This window comes from Vombatus ursinus, unplaced genomic scaffold (genome assembly GCF_900497805.2).
Source record: "Vombatus ursinus unplaced genomic scaffold, bare-nosed wombat genome assembly UNPS02014798.1, whole genome shotgun sequence".
NCBI lineage: Eukaryota > Metazoa > Chordata > Mammalia > Diprotodontia > Vombatidae > Vombatus > Vombatus ursinus.
This window is the reverse complement of record NW_020954576.1, coordinates 12,699,502-12,720,871: the sequence shown is the minus strand read 5'-3', so window position 1 is coordinate 12,720,871 and position 21,370 is coordinate 12,699,502. Positions and strand designations below refer to the sequence as shown.

Sequence of the window (21,370 nt, the reverse complement as noted above, 5' to 3'; positions counted from 1 at the left end):
AAGGAAATGTAAATAAATGTGATAATGTAATGTAAAAATATAATAATGTAATGTAAAAAGTAACATAAGTAAAAAGGAAAAGAACAATATGAGCATATGTATATATACATGGAGAGTTTTCTAGGAATGCATTTATTTTGTATTTTGACAGTAACTATGAGGAATTCCTTCTCCCTATGGAAATAGTAAGCATGCTTTGATTTAAAAACAGAAAGTAGGAATGTATATTGTTTTCCTGAATACTATAACATTAGTGATAGGTCTCTATACAAACATACCATAGTTAATGTTAAAGAAACACGTATTTGAGTTGGAAGGGATTGGACTACTCATCATTGTCCACATCTAAATCATTATATAAATGCAGAAATGGAGGGCTAGAAAGTCCAGAAAAATCACCCAAGTGGTAAGCAGCATAGTCAGTATTTAAATCTAAGTCTTCTGACTCCAAATCTGGTACCTTTTCTTCTACATCATGTTTTTATTAGCTAGCTCCACAAAAATGTGACTTTTGGTAAAAACATGCTGCAATAAGAAACTGATTTCAAGTAAAAAATAGGAAATATGTTCATGGATCTGTAAAATTGAGACTATAAAAGCAAAATTAGGACAACCAATGATATAGTGATTTTAAATTTTCAGAAGTTGGATTAAACACAAGTAATAGGGAGCTAAGAATTTGAATTTTATGGTTTATAAAGTACCTTAATATGTTATTATTTTTTTGAGCCTCACAAAAAAATTTGTGAAATAGGTACACAGTTATTTTTATCATCTTTTATAGAAAAGGGAACAAAGACAGATTCAATAATTTGCCCATGATCAAAGAGTAAGACAGTAATTTAAGAAGGATTTAAAAGTCAGATCTTCCTAACTTCCAGTGTTCTGTCCATTGTGTCACACTGCATCATTTGTTGAAGGTACCATCCTGATAAGAGTTATTTACATAAGTGCTTAATATATCAGTGATTTTATAATTGCCATACTGTAGTAGATTTCTTAAGTTATCTTGAAAAGATCAAGATTTCTTGCTCTGGCAGATGTGTCAATGCTATTAGTAGAGTCAGGAAACCTGGGATCACATTCCAGTTCAAACAAACAAGCTCTATGACTATGGGCAAGTCAGTTACCTCTCTGAGACTCAGTTTTCTCATTTGTAAGATAGGTATAATAATATATGGGATATTTTGCTAAGTTATTGTTTAGAAAGGGTTTTGTAAACCTTTTCTATTATGTAAGTGGGAGCAACATTAATGAGTACTGGTAAACTTGTCCAAAGTTGCATATCTTCAGGTTTTGACTGTGAGGGTAAAACCCAGCCTGAAACAAAGGGCAACCTATCCCTAAACATGTTCATGGCATTCCCCTACCTGTTAAAAATGTTTCCCTGCACTTTTTCTAGTTTGTAAAAATTCAATTATATAATGCATATGTTTGAAGTTTGGTTCATTTTAATATTTTAACAACACTTAACACAATTTTTTTTCATTTTCCTTGGCTAATTTAAAATTAACTCTTTCAAAATTGTCAAAACTTCTATTTTTTTCCCACTTCAATGATATAAACAGGGTTTCCCACCTTAAAGCAGAACTTGGCCATGACATATAAAGGACATTACTACAAAATGATGTTAGTCTTAGCTACATCACATTGAGAATAAGATTTTTCTTGTGAAGTAAAGCACACTAAGCATTTTTTATATTATTAAATTTATCTAATGTTTAAGAACTTTAAATGAAAGATATAGTATCCCAAATGGCAGATATATTAAATTTTAGCAGTTTCCTGAATAAAAGCCAAAGCCAAAGTAAAATAATTTTTAGAGAATCATTATTCTAAGTCAGTGAAGTAGTGATTACTTTAAGTTTCTTAATGGGTAAAGAGAGAACACAACGCAAAGAAATAAACTGGAAATTTAATAAATATAAACAATTTAAAATAGTAGTTGAGTGAATGGATAAAACTTTAAACTTCATAACTATTGTCACAACAAAGAATATACTGAAATGTCAAAAAGAACTTCATCTTGAGAAAAAATTAACACATTATTCATTGAAGAATATGTAAAAACCAAATTAAAAGTTTAAAGCAAGCATTTTAAAATGCAATTGTCCTTTACTGAAAACTTGCTTAATTATTTTTCCCTTTAGTTACCTCCTCCCTCTTAACAGGGCAGACAATAAGGCACATGTTACTAATATTCTCAGTCTCGGGACACTTAGGGATTTCAAGCTGCCATTTCCTCTAATACAGTAAAATGTTAAATGTCCTATCTCAATCCTAATTGAGAAGCATGTGAAACAGAACAAATCACCTATCAAACCCATTCTGCCTGTTAACAAAAACTGAACAAGAAAAGGCAGGTAGGTGGCACAGAAGATGGAGAGCTGGGCTTAAAGTCAGAAAGACCTGAGTTCAAATCCAGCCTCAGACAATTCCTAGCTTTGTTACCCAGGGCAAATCACTTAAACTCTGTCTCAGTTTTATCACCTCTAAAATGGGATGATAGTACCTACCTCTCAGAGTTGTTGTGAGAATCAAATGAGATAATAATTGTAAAACTCTCAGCACAGTGCCTGGCACATAGCAAGTACTATATTAATGTTATCTACAAATGTAATGATAATTTTCTATGATGTGGACAAATATTTGTTGAAACATTTCATTCCCTATGCTTAAGGTATGATTAGTGGATTATCCTTATTTTTCTTCCTTACCTGCCCTTAATTATAGAGTATTATCCTTATGTAATAATTAGGACAACAGATAGCACTCAGAACTAAAAAGGTGACTGATTTCCAAGATGTATTACATTCAAGGAAACAAAATATAGATAATTATTTTTAGATTTTCTATTCTACAGGATTTCTTATATTTGACCCACTTCTACTAAAAAAGAGCAAAAAGAAATAATGATATTCAAAACTGGAGGTAATCATTACAAAAATTCTGGAGAAAAGTCAGATTATAAAATTAGTTTTATTTGTGGGTGATGGATATAGAACTTCCACAAAAACAGATTTTTTTTTTTTGGTGTTCTTAAAACAAAGGATTTTTACAATATAGAAAAAATGACTGGCCAAAATATTTTGCTATACTGAATTACTGAGCTAACATCATTTGTGAGGTGATCCTTTTGAAAAAAGAAATGTTTGAAATACACTGAATGTGCTTTGGAAAACATCCTGGCTTACCTTGCCCTGTAGATGAAGATTACTACGGATAATATCACGCACTTCATCTTCTGTGTCTTTCTGTCAAGAAATAAACATCAAAGAGAAAATTTGAAATGGGTTGGGGACCACTTGTTCATGGACAAACTACAAGGTTCTTTTAAATAAGCATAATGCATGAACAGTCACCCTGTTTATAAGATTAAAAAAAATCCACAAAATAACTTAAGACTTGGGTATTCTTTTAAAAATGGTTCTATACAGCTTAGCAACTTCAAGCAAAACAACCTATTTTGTTATTAGATTAAATGTTCTGGTTATCTAAAAGGGTTGATTTTTTCATTTAAAGCAAAAAAGGTGGCAACAAGATGCTTTCTTGCTTGTTTCCCCTACCAACTGACTGAAAAAGTTGATTTTATACTGAATTACGCTTTCGATGATTTTCTCTTAGTTGCACAATAGAATAGTAGCAATATTCCCTTATTACAGCTACAGCAAAAAAGCTTTTTGGGGTTATGGAGACTTTGCAAGCATAACCCAGATAACTGTCACAGTGGTCCCCCTCCACTCTACACCTACCATTGGTTATACTTGCTTTTCAGTGCCATATTCAAATTCACGTAGGAATGCTAAAGAAAACATTCTTTAGCTCCTATGAGAGAATGGAAGTTAGAGTCAGGGGATGAAGTATTCCCTTCAATCCCAATGTATATTTACTGAGAGGCAGCATAATGTAGTAGAAAGAATATGAGATGGGAAATTATAAGACCTAGGTTTTAGTCCTAGTTTTGCCAAATGCTAGCTGGGTGACCATAGACAAGTTTCTCAATCTAAGTGACATGCAGTAAAATAAGGATAAGAATATTCATACTATCTAGCCCTAGGACTACTGTGAGGAAAATGTCATGTAAACCTTAAAGCATTATATAAACATTTGCTATTATTATCAGTGTTATCATATTCGCAAGAGCTTTTTTTCTCATCTTTCTCATCACCAGGAAGAGGAGAAAGGAGGAATAAAGGGAGGTCAGAATTGGGTTCCCTTTTGGTGCAAATACCTTAAGACTTGAAAATTAGTTATTACATGACCTCAGTACTTTGTTTTTCATATAAGGAATTACCCTCTATAAATCTGTACCAATAATGAATCTTTATCATAAGATCTTACGTGGTAAATTATTTTGGATTTTAGCACTCCCTGTAACTGAATTTGAGTGAGCAGGAAGCAGTCTGGTATAGTGGAAAGAACACTGAATTTGGCATTGGAGGAATAAGGTTTGAATCCCAGCTCTGACATTTATTTACGTGTAACTTTGAAAAGTCCCCTAACCTCTTTGGGCTTTTGTTTTCCTTTGTAAAATGAGGAGTTAGAATAGACGATGTCTGATGTACCTTCCAGCTCTCAATCTATTGGCTTGGTCCTAAAAAATTACAGTGAAGTAGTATTTATGACTTAAAATAAAAAAGGTAAGTACTTTAGCACAAAAAGTATAGTTTTAAAAGGACACCAAACTATACAAAAGAAGAAGTCATCATTAAGAAAAAAAAATCTTTTCAGCCAAGCACATATTTCTCCACCTTATAGAAAGTGGATGCTTAAGAAACATTCAATGTTGGTGAAACATAAATATAGAGGACTGACAAAGAGAGAGGTAAATAAACAGCCTGAAGCTTTAGTTAGGTAAATTGCTAACTAAAGCTAGAAAAAAAAAAGCACTTACCATACTAAAACGGTTCTTGGCTAGGGCAATTAATTCTTGGTCTCCTGGTGCACAAATATTCAATCCAATAGGCAGTAATCTCTTCAGGGCTGCTACAATAAGAGAGGTCTGCATAGAATATCTGTCTCCTTTGCGTTTCATTTTCTTTCTTTCCTGATCTGTGACTGCTGCCTGTAGGACAAACATGGGAGATAGAGTCAGCGTCAATTTTTCTTTCACAAATTGCTCCTTAGTCTTTAGATCTTCATGAAAATTGGCATTGGGCTATTTTTTTCCCTTCCTTATCTGCCCTTAATCACAGAGTATGCAATGCTATTGAGGAATCAATTATTTTTTGGAGTGATTCTTACCTATTTTTTTCTTTAGTTTCTGAAAGTTTCACTGTCAATTCTATCAATCCAGAAATTCTATCAATCCAGAATTTTAGCTTTTATTTTTATAACTTAATTTTAATTAAGCCCCTTCTTCTATAGGTTTTTTTTTCTATTAAGAGAAAAGGATGCTATCTTTCCAAGTAAAATGTTATCCACCCTTGCATAAACTTTCCCTCCTCTCACTTTCATCTAACCCTTTTGCAATTTGGCTTCCAAGATTATTACTCAATTGAACCTACTATCTCCAAAGTTACTGAAAATCTCTTAATTGCTAAATTTAATGGTCTCTTCTCAGTCTTTACCCTTCCAGACCTTTCTGCAGCATTCAACACTACTAACCACTCTCTCCTCCTATAAACTTCTCTCTGTCTTAGTTTTTGTGACACTACTCTCTTCAGATTCTGTGACTGCTCCTTCTCTCTTTTACTGGATCCTCATTCCTATCAAGCATAGTTAGGTGGCGCAGTGAATAGAACACCAGGCTTGGAATCAGAAAGACTCATCTTCACAAGTTCAAATCCAGCCTCAGACACTTAGTAGCTGTGTGACCCTGGGCAAGTCATAACCCTGTCTGCCTCGGCTTCTTATCTGTAAAATGAGCTGGAGAAGGAAATGGCAAACTACTTCAGTAAGCTTGCCAAGAAAATCCCAAAAGGGGTCACTAAGAGTTGGACAACACTAAAATGACTCAACAATATTATCTTGTAGGTGTCCCTCAAAATTGTCTGGGGCTCTCTTCTCTTGTTTATATACTCTCACTGGGTGAGCTCAATACCTCCAATGGGTCTACTTACCATTTCTATTAAGATGCCTAATAAATTAATATAAATGCTAAGTCTCTCTCTATTGAGCTTCAGTCTTGTGCCACTGGCTGCTTAGTGGACATTTCAAATTGTATATGCTGAAAGCATCTCATACTCAACCTATACAAAATAGAACTCATTATCTTCCCCTTCCCCTCAAAAAACTTAACTATTTCAACATTTTTTTCCCCAAAGGTTTGTAACCTTGCCATCTTACCAATTCCTTACTCTCACTCATACATCTAATCAATTCCCAAATCTTATCATTTATACTTCCACAACATTGTCTATTAAAAAAACACTGCTTTAGTTAAGACTCTCATCACCTCTCACCACAATCATTGTGTAATATATGCCCAATCATAGAGAACTATAGTACATCATCTTAAGTTATATCATACAATTCATATTTTGGAGTAGAAAATATTTCAACCTTCTGAGCCAAATCCTCAGCAGTATACAGTACCAGAGATAACTTAAAAAGCTAATAAAACTCCTATAGATGTGTTCATTAAGTAGTTAACATTTAAAACTATTCTTGTGCTCTTTTCATATTTAACCTGCAAAAGAAAATAAGGTGAGATATCTCCTAGAATCATGAAATAGATTAGAGTACCTTTGACATCTTTGACTTGGTATCAGTAATAAGAAAAGACATGTTGTTGATTTCATTCTGAACGACAAAGTTCTGCTCTTCTCTTTTGAAATTCTGGAAAGTTGCACAAGAAATTTAAGTTAAAAATTACTTATGGGAGAAGCTAAGATAGAACTGAACAGAAGTGACAGAGGCACAATGCAGTGTGGGTTTATGATCCTAAGTGTCAAATCCTTTTCTACTTTTATTTACTTTTTTAAAATAGTCAGCACAAATTGCTGAGTAGGGCTGGTGGAGACAATTTTTTTTAAGTTGAAATGAGCATAGAATCAGATTTTTTAGAAATATTTTAGAAATTAAATGGCTAATCCCTTTTAAAAACATCAGATGATATCAATTCATAAAATTTGCCAGAATATTAATGAAGCATACATAAATATGACAAAATCCTAAGGAAATGTTGTTAGTTATAATAGTGAACATTTTAGCACACAAATATCTAACAGTTGCGATAGATATTCTAGAGAGCAATACCTTCATTTTGCAGAGGATTCAACTTTTACATTAATGTCGCAATTATAAATCTCATTTTGAAAAATCAGTCAGTCCAATTTTATCTTTAAGCATGAGAAATATATGATCCAAAATAATCATCAATTTGTACCTCTAAGAGATAAATTTAAAAATATGCCAAAAAGACATGGATGACATTGAAATCTATTTCTTCAAATACTGAACACAAGCAGATGTTAATTTTGTTAACATGTTAATGATTTGTGTTCTACATGTTTTTATAAGATTTTTTCAGTTCAATTTTGATAAACAATTACCTACCATATGCATGGCAGTGCTGTCGTTTTTTGGAGGTTAAAGTGATTGATATGTTGGAAAAATTCCATGGCTATCTTCAAACGTTTTGTGATTCCTAGTTATATTTTGGACATTTCATAGTTTGTTTGTATTTCCCATCAGTGAAAAGTGAAAGGAGCTACAACAAAAACCCATCAATTTTCTCCTTTGGTAGCTTTAATAAGTTTTGGGAGAGGTGACAATTACACCAATTGGCTAAAGAAATTATTTGACTTTTCTTTGCATCTCACTACTTTATAACATTTCTATTTCTCCATTTTTTGTGGAGATACTATGAAATAATTTAACATTCCCATTAAGAGGATTTTAAAGCAAAATATATGCCTTAATTCAACACTATTATGTACTAAAATAAGCTCCTAATGGATTCATGACCGACAGAATAGGTCACATCATAAACAAATTAAAGTAGTAAGGAAGTAATTACCTTTTGCATATATGGAAATGGGTACAGTTCATGACTAAACAAGTGATAGGAACACACAAGACACAATGGACGATCTTGATTATATAAAATTTAAAAAGGTTTTATACAAACAAATCTAATATAGTAAATATGAAGGGAAGGAGGTACCTGGAGAAAATTTTTTATAATATGCTTCTCTTATAAAAGTCTCATTTCTAAGAAAAATAAAATGAATCTAATTTATAAGACTAAGAATCTATAACCAATAGATAAATCATCAAAGGACATGAGCAGGCAATTCTGAAAGGAACAAATCAAAGCTACCAACAATCATATCAAAAAATGCTCTAAAGCACTAGTATTTAGATAAATGCCAATAAAAGCAGTTTTGAGGTTCTATCTCACACCTCAAAGACTGGTAAAGATGACAAAAAAATATGACAAATTTTGGAGAGGCTGTGGGCAAACAGGTATACAAGTATACTGTTAGTAGAAATGTGAATTGGTCCAGACATTTTGGAAAGCAATTTGGAGCTATGATCAAAAAATTACAGACTACGCATACCTTCTGATCCAGCCATACTACTCCTAGGCTTACGGATTTATAAGTATAAACATTTTAGCATTTTTTTTTATGGTAGACCAAAACTGGAAATTACAAGGGTGTCCTCCTACTGGGGAATAGCTAAACAAATTGTGGTATATGGATGTAATGAAAAAATACTCTATTATATACAGTAATACCACTGTATGTGGAAATGATGAAATGAATAATTTTAGAGAAAACTGGCGAGACCTCTAGGAACTGATGAAGAGTGAAGTGAGCAGAACTATGAGAACAATTTATTCAACAATAACAACACTACAAGCAGGTCCCAATTATTAGAAATAATAAATCCTATGAAGCAGGCACATTATTAAAAATTATACTACATAATTCCACTGGGCTAGAACCAAATACCATATTTTAGATAATTATAACTTTGAATAGTATGAATTAGAATGTGTGACCACTTCCTGGGATTTATTATTTTAACTAGTAAGACATTAGCTATGCAGAAAAACAATTTTAAAAGAATTTAGAACTCTGATCAACTCTAAAGATAGACCACAAGTCCAAAGGAATGAAGATAAGACATGGCGCTCACTTTCTGACAGAGAGATGATGAATTTAAGATGCAGAAAGAAACTGACATTTTTGGATATTGCTCATGTGGTTGTATTGCTGGACTATGTAGCTAGGTACCAAGGGGCTGTTTTCCTCTTTCTTTCCTTCCTTCTTCCCTCTTTCCCATCTTTCCTCTCTCTCTTTTTCTCCCTATTTCTCTGCCTCCCTTCCTTCACACCTTCCTTCTTTCCTTCCTTTCAAAATTTTCTCAATGGGGATGGAAACTATTGGGAGGAACAAAATAATATCAACTGAAAAATAAATCACTTAAGTTGAAAAATAATAAATTTTTAAAAAATTATACAAGAATATTTAATATGAGAAATTATTTACATTTTACATACGGGGAAGTTGCATACAGAGAGGCTAAAAGACTTTCCAAGGAGTACTGTTACTTCAGAGGTTTGTGAAGACTAGAATCCAAATGTGGAGAAAAGTGTATTATTTAAATAATTAACACATTCTACAGATGTTTATATATACTTTATTGATTATAAATAGGACTGAAAAAGTTTATGATAATTTTAGTAGAGAGTTTGGTAAGTAAGGCAAGTAAGAGGATATAATGTAATCCAAAGTGGGGCCATGCTAAAACTATAGGATCCAGTACCACTGTACTAGAGTGCAACTCTAATGGGATAGCCATGTCGTCTGAGTTCCAAACATACATTTGCCTAAAACAGTTTTACAGAGAACTCACATAAGGTAGAATTTCAAGGTCTCTCTGAAGAACTTTGGTATCAACTATGAGACATGGGAGACGCTGGCACAGAACCATCCAACATGGCATACCTACATCAAAGAAGGCACTGTGCTCTATGAGCAAAGCAGAATTGAAGTACCTCAAAATGAATGTGCGACATGCCAATTTAGAGATATCTCCATCCCAAATGATCATACAGACTACTTGTACCTGACCTGTGGTAGAGTCTTCTGAGCTCATACTGGTCTTATTAGCCCTAGTCAGACAAACTATACATAGACTCAGACATTGTGATGTCATTTTGGTCCTCTTCAGGTACGAAGCACAGCAACTTTTAAGGTAATGATCCTTACAGCTTGTTAAGTTTCCAATCATTTTATCTCAGACAGCTCATGATTTTTTAAGAATTTTCTTTTCAGTTCTAAATTTTCTCCCTCCTTCTACCCGTACCCCCACCTACTGAGAAGATAAAAAAATACTATACCCATTATCCAAATGATTAATTTGGATAATGGATGTTGTATTAATAATTTAATTAATAATAAATCAATTTGGTTTTAAAAATTAATTTATTAAAACTTTATAGTTACATTTGGTAACAGAATCAATGTTTAAAAATTTATTGAACCTTATTCTAGATACAGAATATTAAGTGAAAATGATTGGAATTTCATAGGTACTCCCCCAAAATCTAAAGAAGACATTTAGTGATCCTTTATTCAAAATGCAAAGAAAAATTCAGATAATAAAATTCTGACACCATTTCTTATCATATCTACCAGGTTGTAGCTACAACTCCAGTACCTCTCATTTTAGCATGACTTACTATTTCAGAATATTTAGAAAACATGATGACTGAAAGCTACATCAGAGAACACTCAGAAAGAACCAGAGAAAAAGTGTGGTAACAAGAGAAACGACTAGTTTGAGAATCAGAAGGCCTGGATTCTAGGTTCTACAACAAACCTCTTGTGTGTGTGAACCTGAGTAGGTCACTTCAGCTCTATGGCCCTGTGATTTTTTTTAGAAACAATTCATTATTTTTATTTTTCAATTAACAAATTTTTTTTTAAAAAATCTGTCCTTCTCACTACCCCCATTCCAACTGAGAAAAAAAGAAAAAGAAAAAGTGATCACTCAATACATAGCAACCTAGTTCAGCAAAACAAATCCTCACATTAGCCAGTCTAAAACTGTCTCTTTTTGCTTTTTAAGTTCACCATCTCTTAAGTGTCATGTTTCATCTTCATTCTTTTGGACTCACAGTTTATTATTAGAGTTGATCAGAGTTCAAAAGTCTTTTAGAATTGTTTTTCCCTACAAAACATAACTAGCAAAGTGTAGCTCAGATAATTTTTCCCTTGTCTAAAGCAGTATCTTTGAAAAGATATTGTGAAAAGATGTCATTTAAAATAAGCATTCAAAGAATGCTTAAAAAATTGCATATTTTACTCATTAAAAATGGCAAATTTTAAAACTAGCATGCAGAGGGAATTAATGCATAAGGTATAGGGTTGGACCAGATAATCTATAAGTACAGTTCCAATTATAATTCTACTGATAATATAAATACTAGATATTCAAATAAATTAAATACTTAAGTAAATATTTTTGTATCATCAGTGCCTAGCATATAGTAGGCAATTATTAAATATTTGTTGATTGATTGACAGGAGGTTGACTGGGGCCCTGAGAGATTAACTAACTCACCTTCAGAGTCATACAACATGTTAAGTGTCAAGGTTAGAACTTCAAATCAGGTTTTCTTGACTCCTAGGACAAAATTCTATCCATTATGCCATACTGCCTACTTCCCATTTTATTAAGATGAGGAAACCAAGATTCATACGGATTAAATACCTTGCTCAACAGCATATAGCTAGTAATGGGTAAATCTAGGTTTCATGATTCCTTACAACCTTTCCCAAAAGGAAAAAAAACTAATAGTGCTCTTATCACATAAATACACTGCATTTCTGCAAATTTTTATTTAAGGCTATAGAATTAAGATTCATTTTTTAAAATTAAGTCTTTTAAGATTCTATTTTTCTTTCTTAAATTATATATGAAACTTATCTCATGGTGCTATCTCATATTTGAAATGATCATTACAGAAAAAAATGAATATTTAAGATAATTGATGGAATATATAGAATAGTAAAGGTAAATATTTTAGCAATAAGACTTTAAAATACATGATGTTAATTACTGGAATAAAGATGTTACACAGCAATTAAGGATGAATCTACACCATAGAAAATGGGTAGCTGTAATTCTCTAGTCAATTTAAGTAATACTGGTGGTCCAAACAAATAATTCATGTCTAAAATACATTTTGGAATCTAAACTATATTTAAACATTTCAAATAGCTGCCAAAGAGACCTTCCATTTGTTTTTTATATAAAATCTCAAATATTAAAAAGCAATATACTATGATCACAATTTTATGAGGTAGGTAATGCCAGTGCTTTTGTTTCTGTTTTATAGATAGTAAAAGAAACTCACAGAGGTTAATCAACTTGTACATGATCTTGTAGCTAGAAAGTCGTAGAGACAGAACTAAAAACTCAGTCTTTCCCTTTCTTCACAAAAGAAAGCCTGATTCACCATTACAACTGGAAGCAAAAATTTATTGATGTTGAAATAGCAAAGGCAACAAGCACCTTCTCAAAGAAAAGAGGTGTGTGTGTGTGTGTGTGTGTACTCAATCTAAGGGACTAGGGAAGGTGAGAAAGGGGAATGGGTCTTTTTTTAAAAGGCTAAAAGCATTCACTATAGACTAACGAGAAAAATTTCTGCCAATATTATCCTACTTACATGAGACTTTGACCAGTAGATGAACACTTCAGCCACCATGCGGAATAACTCCTCTGCTTCAGAATTTGGTTCTTTTAGCCACTTTGCTCTAGAATAGACAACGAATAATGTGGTTCCATAGTTATTCTTAAAGTGATGAGATTCCCATTTAGGCAAACAGACTTCAAAACCAAGTAATGAAGAATAGCCAAATGTGTTCAAAAACGCAATTCTCAAGTTGACTTCCTAGTTATTGCGAAGGCTCTTATTCGCCTTATCCTTACCCTTTTTTTAATCTTACCCATTTAAGCTCATGATTTTTTAAAAATTTTCTTTTCAGTTCTAAATTTTCTCCCTCCTTCTACCTGCACCCCCACCCACTGAGAAGGCAAAAAATACTATATCCATTATCCAAATGAAGTCATGCAAAGTATTTCCACATTAATGATGTTACTGGGGAAAAAAAATAAAGAAAAGAGATATGCTTCAATTTGCACTCAAAGTCCATTGATTCTCTTTCTGGTGAATTTTTCATGAGTCCTTTGGAATTGTCATGGATCATTGTATTGATCAGAATAGCTAAGTTTTTCACAGTTGATTATCATTAAAATACTGCTGTTACTGTGTATAATGTTCTCCTATTTTGCATCAGCTTGTATAAGTGTTACCAAGTTTTTCTGAAACCATCTTGCTCATTATTTCTTATAGCAGAATAGTATTCCATCAGCCATTCCCCAAGTGAATTCTTTGCCACCACAAAAAAAGATGCAATACAATGCAATGCAATTATTTAAGACAATTCCAAAAGACTCATAATGGAAAATGCTAAACACATCCAGAGAAAGAACAAAAAAGTCTGAAAAGATCAAAGCATACTATTTTCTCTCTTTTTTTTCTCATGGTTTTTCCCTTTTGTTCTGATTCTTCTTTCACAAAGTGACTAATGTAGAAATATGTTTAATATAATTGTACAAGTATAGCCTAAATCAGATTGTATGCCATCTTGGGGAGAGGGGAAGTAAAAGGGAGGGGAAAATTTAAAACTCAAAATCTTATAATAGTGAATGCTGAAAACTAAAAATAAGTTAATTAATATAAAAAAGGGGAAAAAAGAGTTGCTATAAATATTTTTGTACATATGCATCCTTACCCTTTTTCTTTGATCTCTCTGGTATACAGACCTAGAAGTGGTATTGCTGGATCAAAGGGTACATACAGTTTTATAGCTCTTTCGGCATGGTTTTAAATTGTTCTCCAGAACGGCTATACTAGTTCACAACTCTACCAACAGTACATCCCACATCCCCTTCAACATTTATCATTTCCCTTTTCTGTCATGTTAGCCACCTTGATAGGTATGAAGTAGTACCTCACATTTTAATTTTTTTCTCTAAGCAGTAGTGATTTAGAGCATTTTTTCATACAACTATCAATATTTTTGATTTCTTCTTATGAAAACTGTCTGTTCATATCCTTTGACCATTTATCAATTGTGGCATAGCTCTTATTTTTATAAATTTGGCTCAGTTCCCCTATATACTTGAGAAATGACACCTTTATCAGAGAAACTTGCTGTAAAATTTTTCCATTTCCTGATTTCCTTCTAATTTTGAATGCACTGATTTTTGTGTAAAACCTTTTTAATTTAATCAAAATTAGCCATTTTACTTCCTGTGATCTTCTCCAATGCATTTGCTCATAAACTCTCCCCTTATCCTTATAGGTATTTTTTCCTGTATTTCCCTAATTTATTTATGATATCAACCTTTATGTCTAAATCATGAACCCATTTTGAACTTATCTTGGCATATAATGTGAAATATTGATCTATGCCTAGTTTCTACCAGATTATTTTTCAGTTTTCCCAGGAGTTTTTGTCAAATAGTAAGTTCTTACCCTAATAGGTAGGATCTCAAATGCCAGATTACTGTTGTCATTTACTACAGTATAATGTGTACTTAATCTATTCCACTGATCTGTCGCTTTATTTCTTAGCCAGTATCAGATTGTTTTTGATGATTACCACTTTGAAATATAGTTTGAGATCTTGTACTACTAGTTCACCTTCCTTAACTTTTTTTCCACTGACTGCCTTGATTTTTTAGACTTTGTGTTCCTCCACGTGAATTTTGTTATTATTTTTTCTAGTTTTATAAAATAATTCTTTGGTAGTTTGATTGGCATGGCACTGAATAAGTAAATTAACTTAGACAGTATTGTCATTTTTATTATATTGCCTCAGCCTATTCATGAGCAATTAATATTTCTCCAATTGTTTAAATCTGTCTTTATGTTTTGTAATTATGTTCGTATAATTTTCATGTGTGTAGACTCTCAAGTATTTATACTGTCTGCAGTTATTTTAAATAGAATCTTCCTATCTCTTCCTGCTGGGTTTGTCTTTTTTTTTCTTTTGGTAATATGCAGGAATTTTGATGACTTGTGTGGGTTTATTTCATATTCTGCAACTCTGCTAAAACTGTTAGCTGTTTCAACTAGTTTTTAAGTTTATTCTCTAGAGTTCTCTAAGTATACCATATGTCATCTGCAAAAGATGATAGTTGCCAATTCTTATTCCGGCAATTTCTTTTTCTTGCCTTACTGCGATAGGTGACTTTTCGAGCACAATATGGAATAACAATGGTGATAATATACATTTGTGTTTCACCCTTCATCAAGTTAGAAAGGCTTCTAGATTATTCTCATTATGGTTAATGCTTGCTATTGGCTTTAGACAGATCCTACTAATTTTAAGAAAGGTTCCATTGATTCCTATGTCTCTCTAGTGTTTTTTATATGGGTGTTGTATTGTCAAAATAAGCTCATACTTTTCAACCAGTCAGTTTTAGGTGAAGAAGCATACAAGCAGAGATAAGAAAGCTGTGACAATTTTAGATTCATTGTAAAGTTCAACTACCCCAACCAACATTTAAGTAACACATAATCTCATAAAATAATCTCATTCCCACATATGCAATGATGGATCAAGTCAGAAGAGATACTCATGTCTAAATTGGTATGGAAATGATTTTGTGAAATTAATGACTTTTTAAAAAACTTACCTGTTGAAGTCCACAAATCTAATTAATAAAGGATAGAAGGCATAAAGATCTCGTGCCAGGGTAGTGAATTCATCTAGAATGAGTAGCTCAGCCTCAGACATGTCACCCCTGGCCTCAGCTTTGAGGTGGTCTTCATCAGATACTACTATAGCTGCTTTATTCTTGAGTTTCTCCATCAATGGCAGGAAGTGTGACTTTAAGAGCTGGGACTTCACTTTGTTTATGATAGGCTGGGAAAACACTGTTTGAAACCAGATATTTAGCATTTTCATCTCTATCTGCATATTTCACATCTTGTGAAAAATGATTTTTCTTAATAATCATTATGTTGGAAATTCAAAACTTCCTCATCCCCCTTTCTTTCTAAGTTCAGTCCTTCTTCAGAATGACATTAAGATATAATCTAAATAAGTCTATTCCTGCTCAGTAGTTGCCTAAACAGACCTGGGAGAATGTTGATTCCTCCCTATTGTCAAGACAGGTGATATGGAAATTGATGTCTCTTTGACCAGGATTAAGTGACCTGGGTCATTTACTGAAAGAAAGACCCCCTTAGAGGGGCCCAGTTCTGGACTAAAATCCCATACAATGCATGTCAAGCCAACTTGAGAGAAATTAAACCGTGGACACCAGCAGCTTGATTTTATTTGTCTCTTTCTTAGAACAGGCTCTGTTTTCAAATTGGGTTTTGTGGGGTAAACTGGGGTTCACAATCTTTATCAATACAAACATACATAAATATACATCTACAGACACATACACATATAAACACCTTCAATAAGATGATATCATCCTTTCTAATTTTTTTTAAAAATATGGGCCTTTAATTCAATATTAGCAGAGAAATAAAATTCTCATTCACTGTGATAATACAACTCAATTTTTCATTGTATAGTTGTTCCCCATTGTGAGAATGAATTCCTTCTTTATATTTAACTCTTTCCTTTAGTTTCCTTCAAAGTTCAGTTCGGATGACATCTCATATTCTAGCTTAAAAAAAAAACTCCTCTAGTTAATACTTTCTTCCTCTCAAATTACTTCAGTTTCCATGTTGTATTTGACCAGCAGAATGAAAGCTCCTTGAGGGTAAGAAGCTCATTTTTGTTTGTTTTGCTTTCACTTTGGTTTTGATATCCTCAGTGCCTTAGTTTATGTTGGTGAAGTGAATCAAGAGTCAGGAACTTCTCAGTGCCCCAGGCAACTCTCTAATAAATTACAAAGTAAGTGCTCACTTACTTTGATAGTGGAATTATCTAATAACAATGACCTCTAGTGACTAACACAGAACTTACACATAATGAACACTTAAATGTTTGTTGGATTGAATTGAATATACCTTTGTACCCTTTTTTCTCAGTCTTAGACCACTGGGACATGAAGGAAATTAAAAGGCAAGAAATAAAAGTAAAAGAATGTAACTAACCACTTTTGTTTTAAGGAAAGCAAAACAGAAATTCACTTCTTCATCTCCTAAAACTAGCTATATAAGAATTTGTATGGAGATCAGTGAAGATGGGACTATCCTATCTAAATTACAGCATTATATAAGTTTTTATATCTAACTTGATTTTTAAAATTTGGCTTTTTTTCTTTTAGAATTATTATATTAAGTCATAATGTAAAACTGCTTCTTAACTCTACACAAATTTTTTTAAGTAAAATAATATGCCTTATTACTCCATGATCCTAGCTAACAGTTTTTCAAAACCTTGAGAAAACTATTTTAAAAAGGTTTCACATGTCACATGAAACTTGCAAATTTAACATTATCAAAGAAAGAATACTTCTATACTTTTACAAGGACTACTAGAAAGAAATAACAAAAAAGCTAAGAAACTGTCTCAGAGACATTTTCTGGGTATTTTTCTTAAAACAATCCTTCCTCCAGAGTAAGGTAATATTATTAAATAACTATTAATAATAATAAATATTAAATTAATTACTTAAATGAATGAATGAATCTAATGAATAAAAAATGAAATTAATAAATAACTGTCCATAATTAGGACTATCTCACAAAAGTGTCAATTCCTTTTCCTTCAGAAATTCCACTGTAACCATCTCCAAATCCACAATCACTAATATATCCATCAGATCCCTCTCTAAAACCGTTTCCTGGGACTGATCCAAAATTTCTTCCACCACCACGGGAATCCCTAAACTAAAGTTGCCTTCTCTTCAACTCTTAGAATTCTGATTAGATTAGATAGTCTCTTCTTCTATACTATGGCCACTGATGGTACAGTATTTTTGTAATACAATTTCATCCATGGGATCATGGTCATCGAATAAAAAAAAATGTCTCTCCCATCCCTACTTTTTTTTTTAAACAGACTCTTTGTTTTTATTTCAATAGTATCCATTTAACCATATCCTAAGTATCTTTTAAAATTGCACCAACAATTTCTTCACAGTAACATGAGCCCAGGTTTTCCAGATTCCTGTCTAAAGACTGCTCTTTTAGGCCAAACCACATTTCCATCAACTGAATGAGGTTTTATAGACATGGCTGCTTCCACTTCGGTCATATATAAAAGTATTAGAAAAAAATGCCCTCAGTCTTTTGCTTGCAGGATCCTTCACAGTCTGTGAGTTTCCTGCATTATTCATTGTAGTTTCTCAAACCATCTTTTGTTGATTCTAAGCTTAAGACTCCAATGAACAATTTATGGAAAGATTCTTTTTCTTTTTCTATGGTGGAATCGGTTGTCTCAGTCTAATTCTTCAGAGATAAGCAAAACGAGAGGTCAGAGCAGAGTCCAATGTAGACATGAAAGCAAGGGAAAAGTGCAGCATGGTGAGAAGGAAAAGGAGAAGAAGGCATAGGCTATGGCTGAGATGGTTTGACATTTAAAAAAAAAGTAATTTACTGATCATTTTACTGTCTTTATAGACTGATATAAAGTAATAAAGGTAGAATTATTTGGTCATTTGGTTCAATAGATTGTGGTTCTATTGGTTTAGAGATCATTTTTTAAGCTTTGGGAAATGTGTTTGCTTAGGAATTTAAAAAAATGAAATATTTAGAAAATTACCAAAATACTAAGAGATTAAGCCTAAGAAATTTCTTGGGTCACCCAGAAAATCAACAGAATGCTTTATTGCTATTATTATTATTATTATTGTAAGCACATGATAATTTCTGAAACAAAGTGGTAACTAACTGCAAGAAGTAAATCAGTTTCACTAGTCAACAGAAGAAAAATATTGTTTCCATAAATAATAGGTCAAAAGATTATATAGTTTTTACTTATTCAAAACTGTTCAGAAGTCAGAATACTTTTTTAACATGGCAATACTTTTTCAAAATCTTACCTGCTAACCTCTTCATCCAAGCTCCTTCATCAATACCCAGGTTGTTATAAATGATTTTCAATATATTCCCTAGAAGTGTATTCATGTGCTCTGAATTCAGGGCTGTACAGCATGTATCTGCCCTGTCAGGATTGTTTTCAGGTCCATGTTCCCACCATCGGGACATATAGCTACAAAGCATGGGCAGTATAACTTCCATGACATGTGGCATTTGTGTGTAGCGAATTCCAGACTCTGCAAGTTCCACAATTTCATCCATTAACTTCTCCAGAGATGGTATATTTGGACAAACCTCTTCCACACTAGTTGGCAAATTGAGAGCTAGACAAAAACATTTTTAAAAGTGTTCAAAGAAGGAAATATAGATAGCATATATGCCTTTTTCAGATTTCCATTATTTTATTCTTTATTTACATGGAATTACGGGTCTTTTCCTTTCTCTCTCATCTGCTTCATGAAATACAGCACACAGTTCTTGTTTTAAAGGGTTTACAAAGAATATATAGGTAGAACATAATAAGAAATTAAAAGGTAAAGTTTACAAATTATATATGCTTACAGGTTAATCCCAGGCCCAATGGGATAAGTCAAGAAGGAATATTATAGTAGATGAGAATGATGATATTTTACTCCTGTTCTTCAATATCAAAAATATTTGTTACATAAAAAAAATTTGTCTGTCACCCTAAGAGGTTAAGTTATTTGGGCAGAAGGTAACATGGTCAGTATTTATAAAAGTCAGAACTTAAACTCAGGCCTTTCTGACTTCAAAGCCAGCTCTCTATCCACTAAAATACACAGAAAGCAGCCAACATAAACAAGGGAAAAGCAAACACAGACATTTAAAAAAATAATTAATTTACTTTTAGTTTTCAACATTCACCTCCACAAACTTTTGAGTTCTCAATTTTCTCTCTCTCCATCCCCCTCTCTCTCCCCAAGACAGTGTACAATCCCATATAGGCTCTACATATATATTCATATTAAACATATTTTCACATTAGTCAAGCCACAAAGAAGTAGAACAGGTAGGAGGAACCACGAGAAAGAAGAAACAAAACAGAAGAAAAAAAAAGAGAAAATAGTATGCTTCGATCTGCATCAAGATTTCACAGTTCCCTCTCTGGATGTGGATAGCACTTTCCAACATGACTCCCTTGAAGATGTCGTAGATCCTCAGATTGCTGAGAAGAGTTAAGCCTATCAAAGTTAGTCATTGCATAAGGTGGCTGTTAATGTGTACAATGTTCTCCTGGTTCTGCTCACTTCACTCAGGATCAGTCCATACAAGTCTTTCCAGGTTTTTCTGAAGTCTGCCTGCTCATTATTTCTTATAGCACAATAGTATTCCATTATTTGTTCAAGTATACCACAATTTGTTCAGCAATTCCTCAACTGACGGGTATCCCCTCAATTTCCAATTCTTTGTCACCACAAAAAGAGCAGCAATAAATATTTTTGTACATGTGGGTCCTTTTCCCATCTTTATGATCTCTTTCGGATGCAGTTCTAGAAATGGTATTGCTGGGTCAAAGGGTATGCACATTTTCATAGCCCTATGGGCATAGTTCCAAATTGCTTTCCAAAATGGTTGGATCAGTTCACAACTCCACCAACAAGACATTAGTGTTCTAATTTCCCACATCTTCTCTAACATTTATCATTTTCCTGTTTTGTCATGTTGGCCAATCTGATAGGTGTGATGTGGTACCTCAGAGTTGTTTTGATTGCATTTCTCTAATCAATGGTGATTTAGAGCATTTTTTCATATGACTATAGATAGCTTTAATTTCTTCATCTGAGAACTGCTTGTTCATATCCTTTGACCATTTATCAACTGAGGAATGACTTGTATTCTTACAAATCTGACTTAGTTCTCTATATATTTTAGAAATGAGGCCCTTATCAGAGAGACTGGTTGTAAAAATTCTTTCCCAATTTCCTACTTCCCTCCTAATTTTGGTTGCATTGGCTTTGTTTGTGCAAAAACTTTTCAATTTAACGCAATCAAAATTACCATTTTGCATTTCATAATGTTCTCTATCTCTTGTTTGGTCATAAATTCTTCTTTTCTCTATAAATCTGACAGGTAAACTATTCCTTGCTCTCCCAGTTTGTTTATAATATCAGCCTTTATATCGAAATCATGTATGCATTTTGACTTTATTTTGGTATATGGTGTAAGATGTTGGTCATGCCTAGTTTCTGCCATACTCTTTTTCAGTTTTCCCAGCAGTTTTTGTCAAATAATGAGTTCTTATCCCAGAAGCTAGGGTCTTTCAGTTTATCAAACAGCAGATTACTATAGTCACTGCCTACTGTGTCTTGCATACTTAACCTATTCCACTGATCCACCATTCTATTTCTTAGCCAGTACCAAGTA

The 21,370-nt window shown here is 32.9% G+C and overlaps 1 protein-coding gene across 1 annotated transcript in view; it reads right to left on the bottom strand.

The window, feature by feature from the left end:
- The window catches only part of LOC114050041 (ryanodine receptor 2), an 811,539-nt gene that overhangs the window by 146,902 nt on the left and 643,267 nt on the right, over positions 1-21,370 (bottom strand). Inside the window, exons 68-73 of the mRNA XM_027871576.1 lie at positions 18,988-19,308; positions 15,673-15,913; positions 12,632-12,719; positions 6,688-6,780; positions 4,895-5,065; positions 3,195-3,254 (exon numbers count right to left, since the gene is read on the bottom strand). Coding sequence (XP_027727377.1) covers positions 3,195-3,254; positions 4,895-5,065; positions 6,688-6,780; positions 12,632-12,719; positions 15,673-15,913; positions 18,988-19,308 — 974 coding nt within the window. The remainder of the gene's footprint in view (positions 1-3,194; positions 3,255-4,894; positions 5,066-6,687; positions 6,781-12,631; positions 12,720-15,672; positions 15,914-18,987; positions 19,309-21,370) is intronic.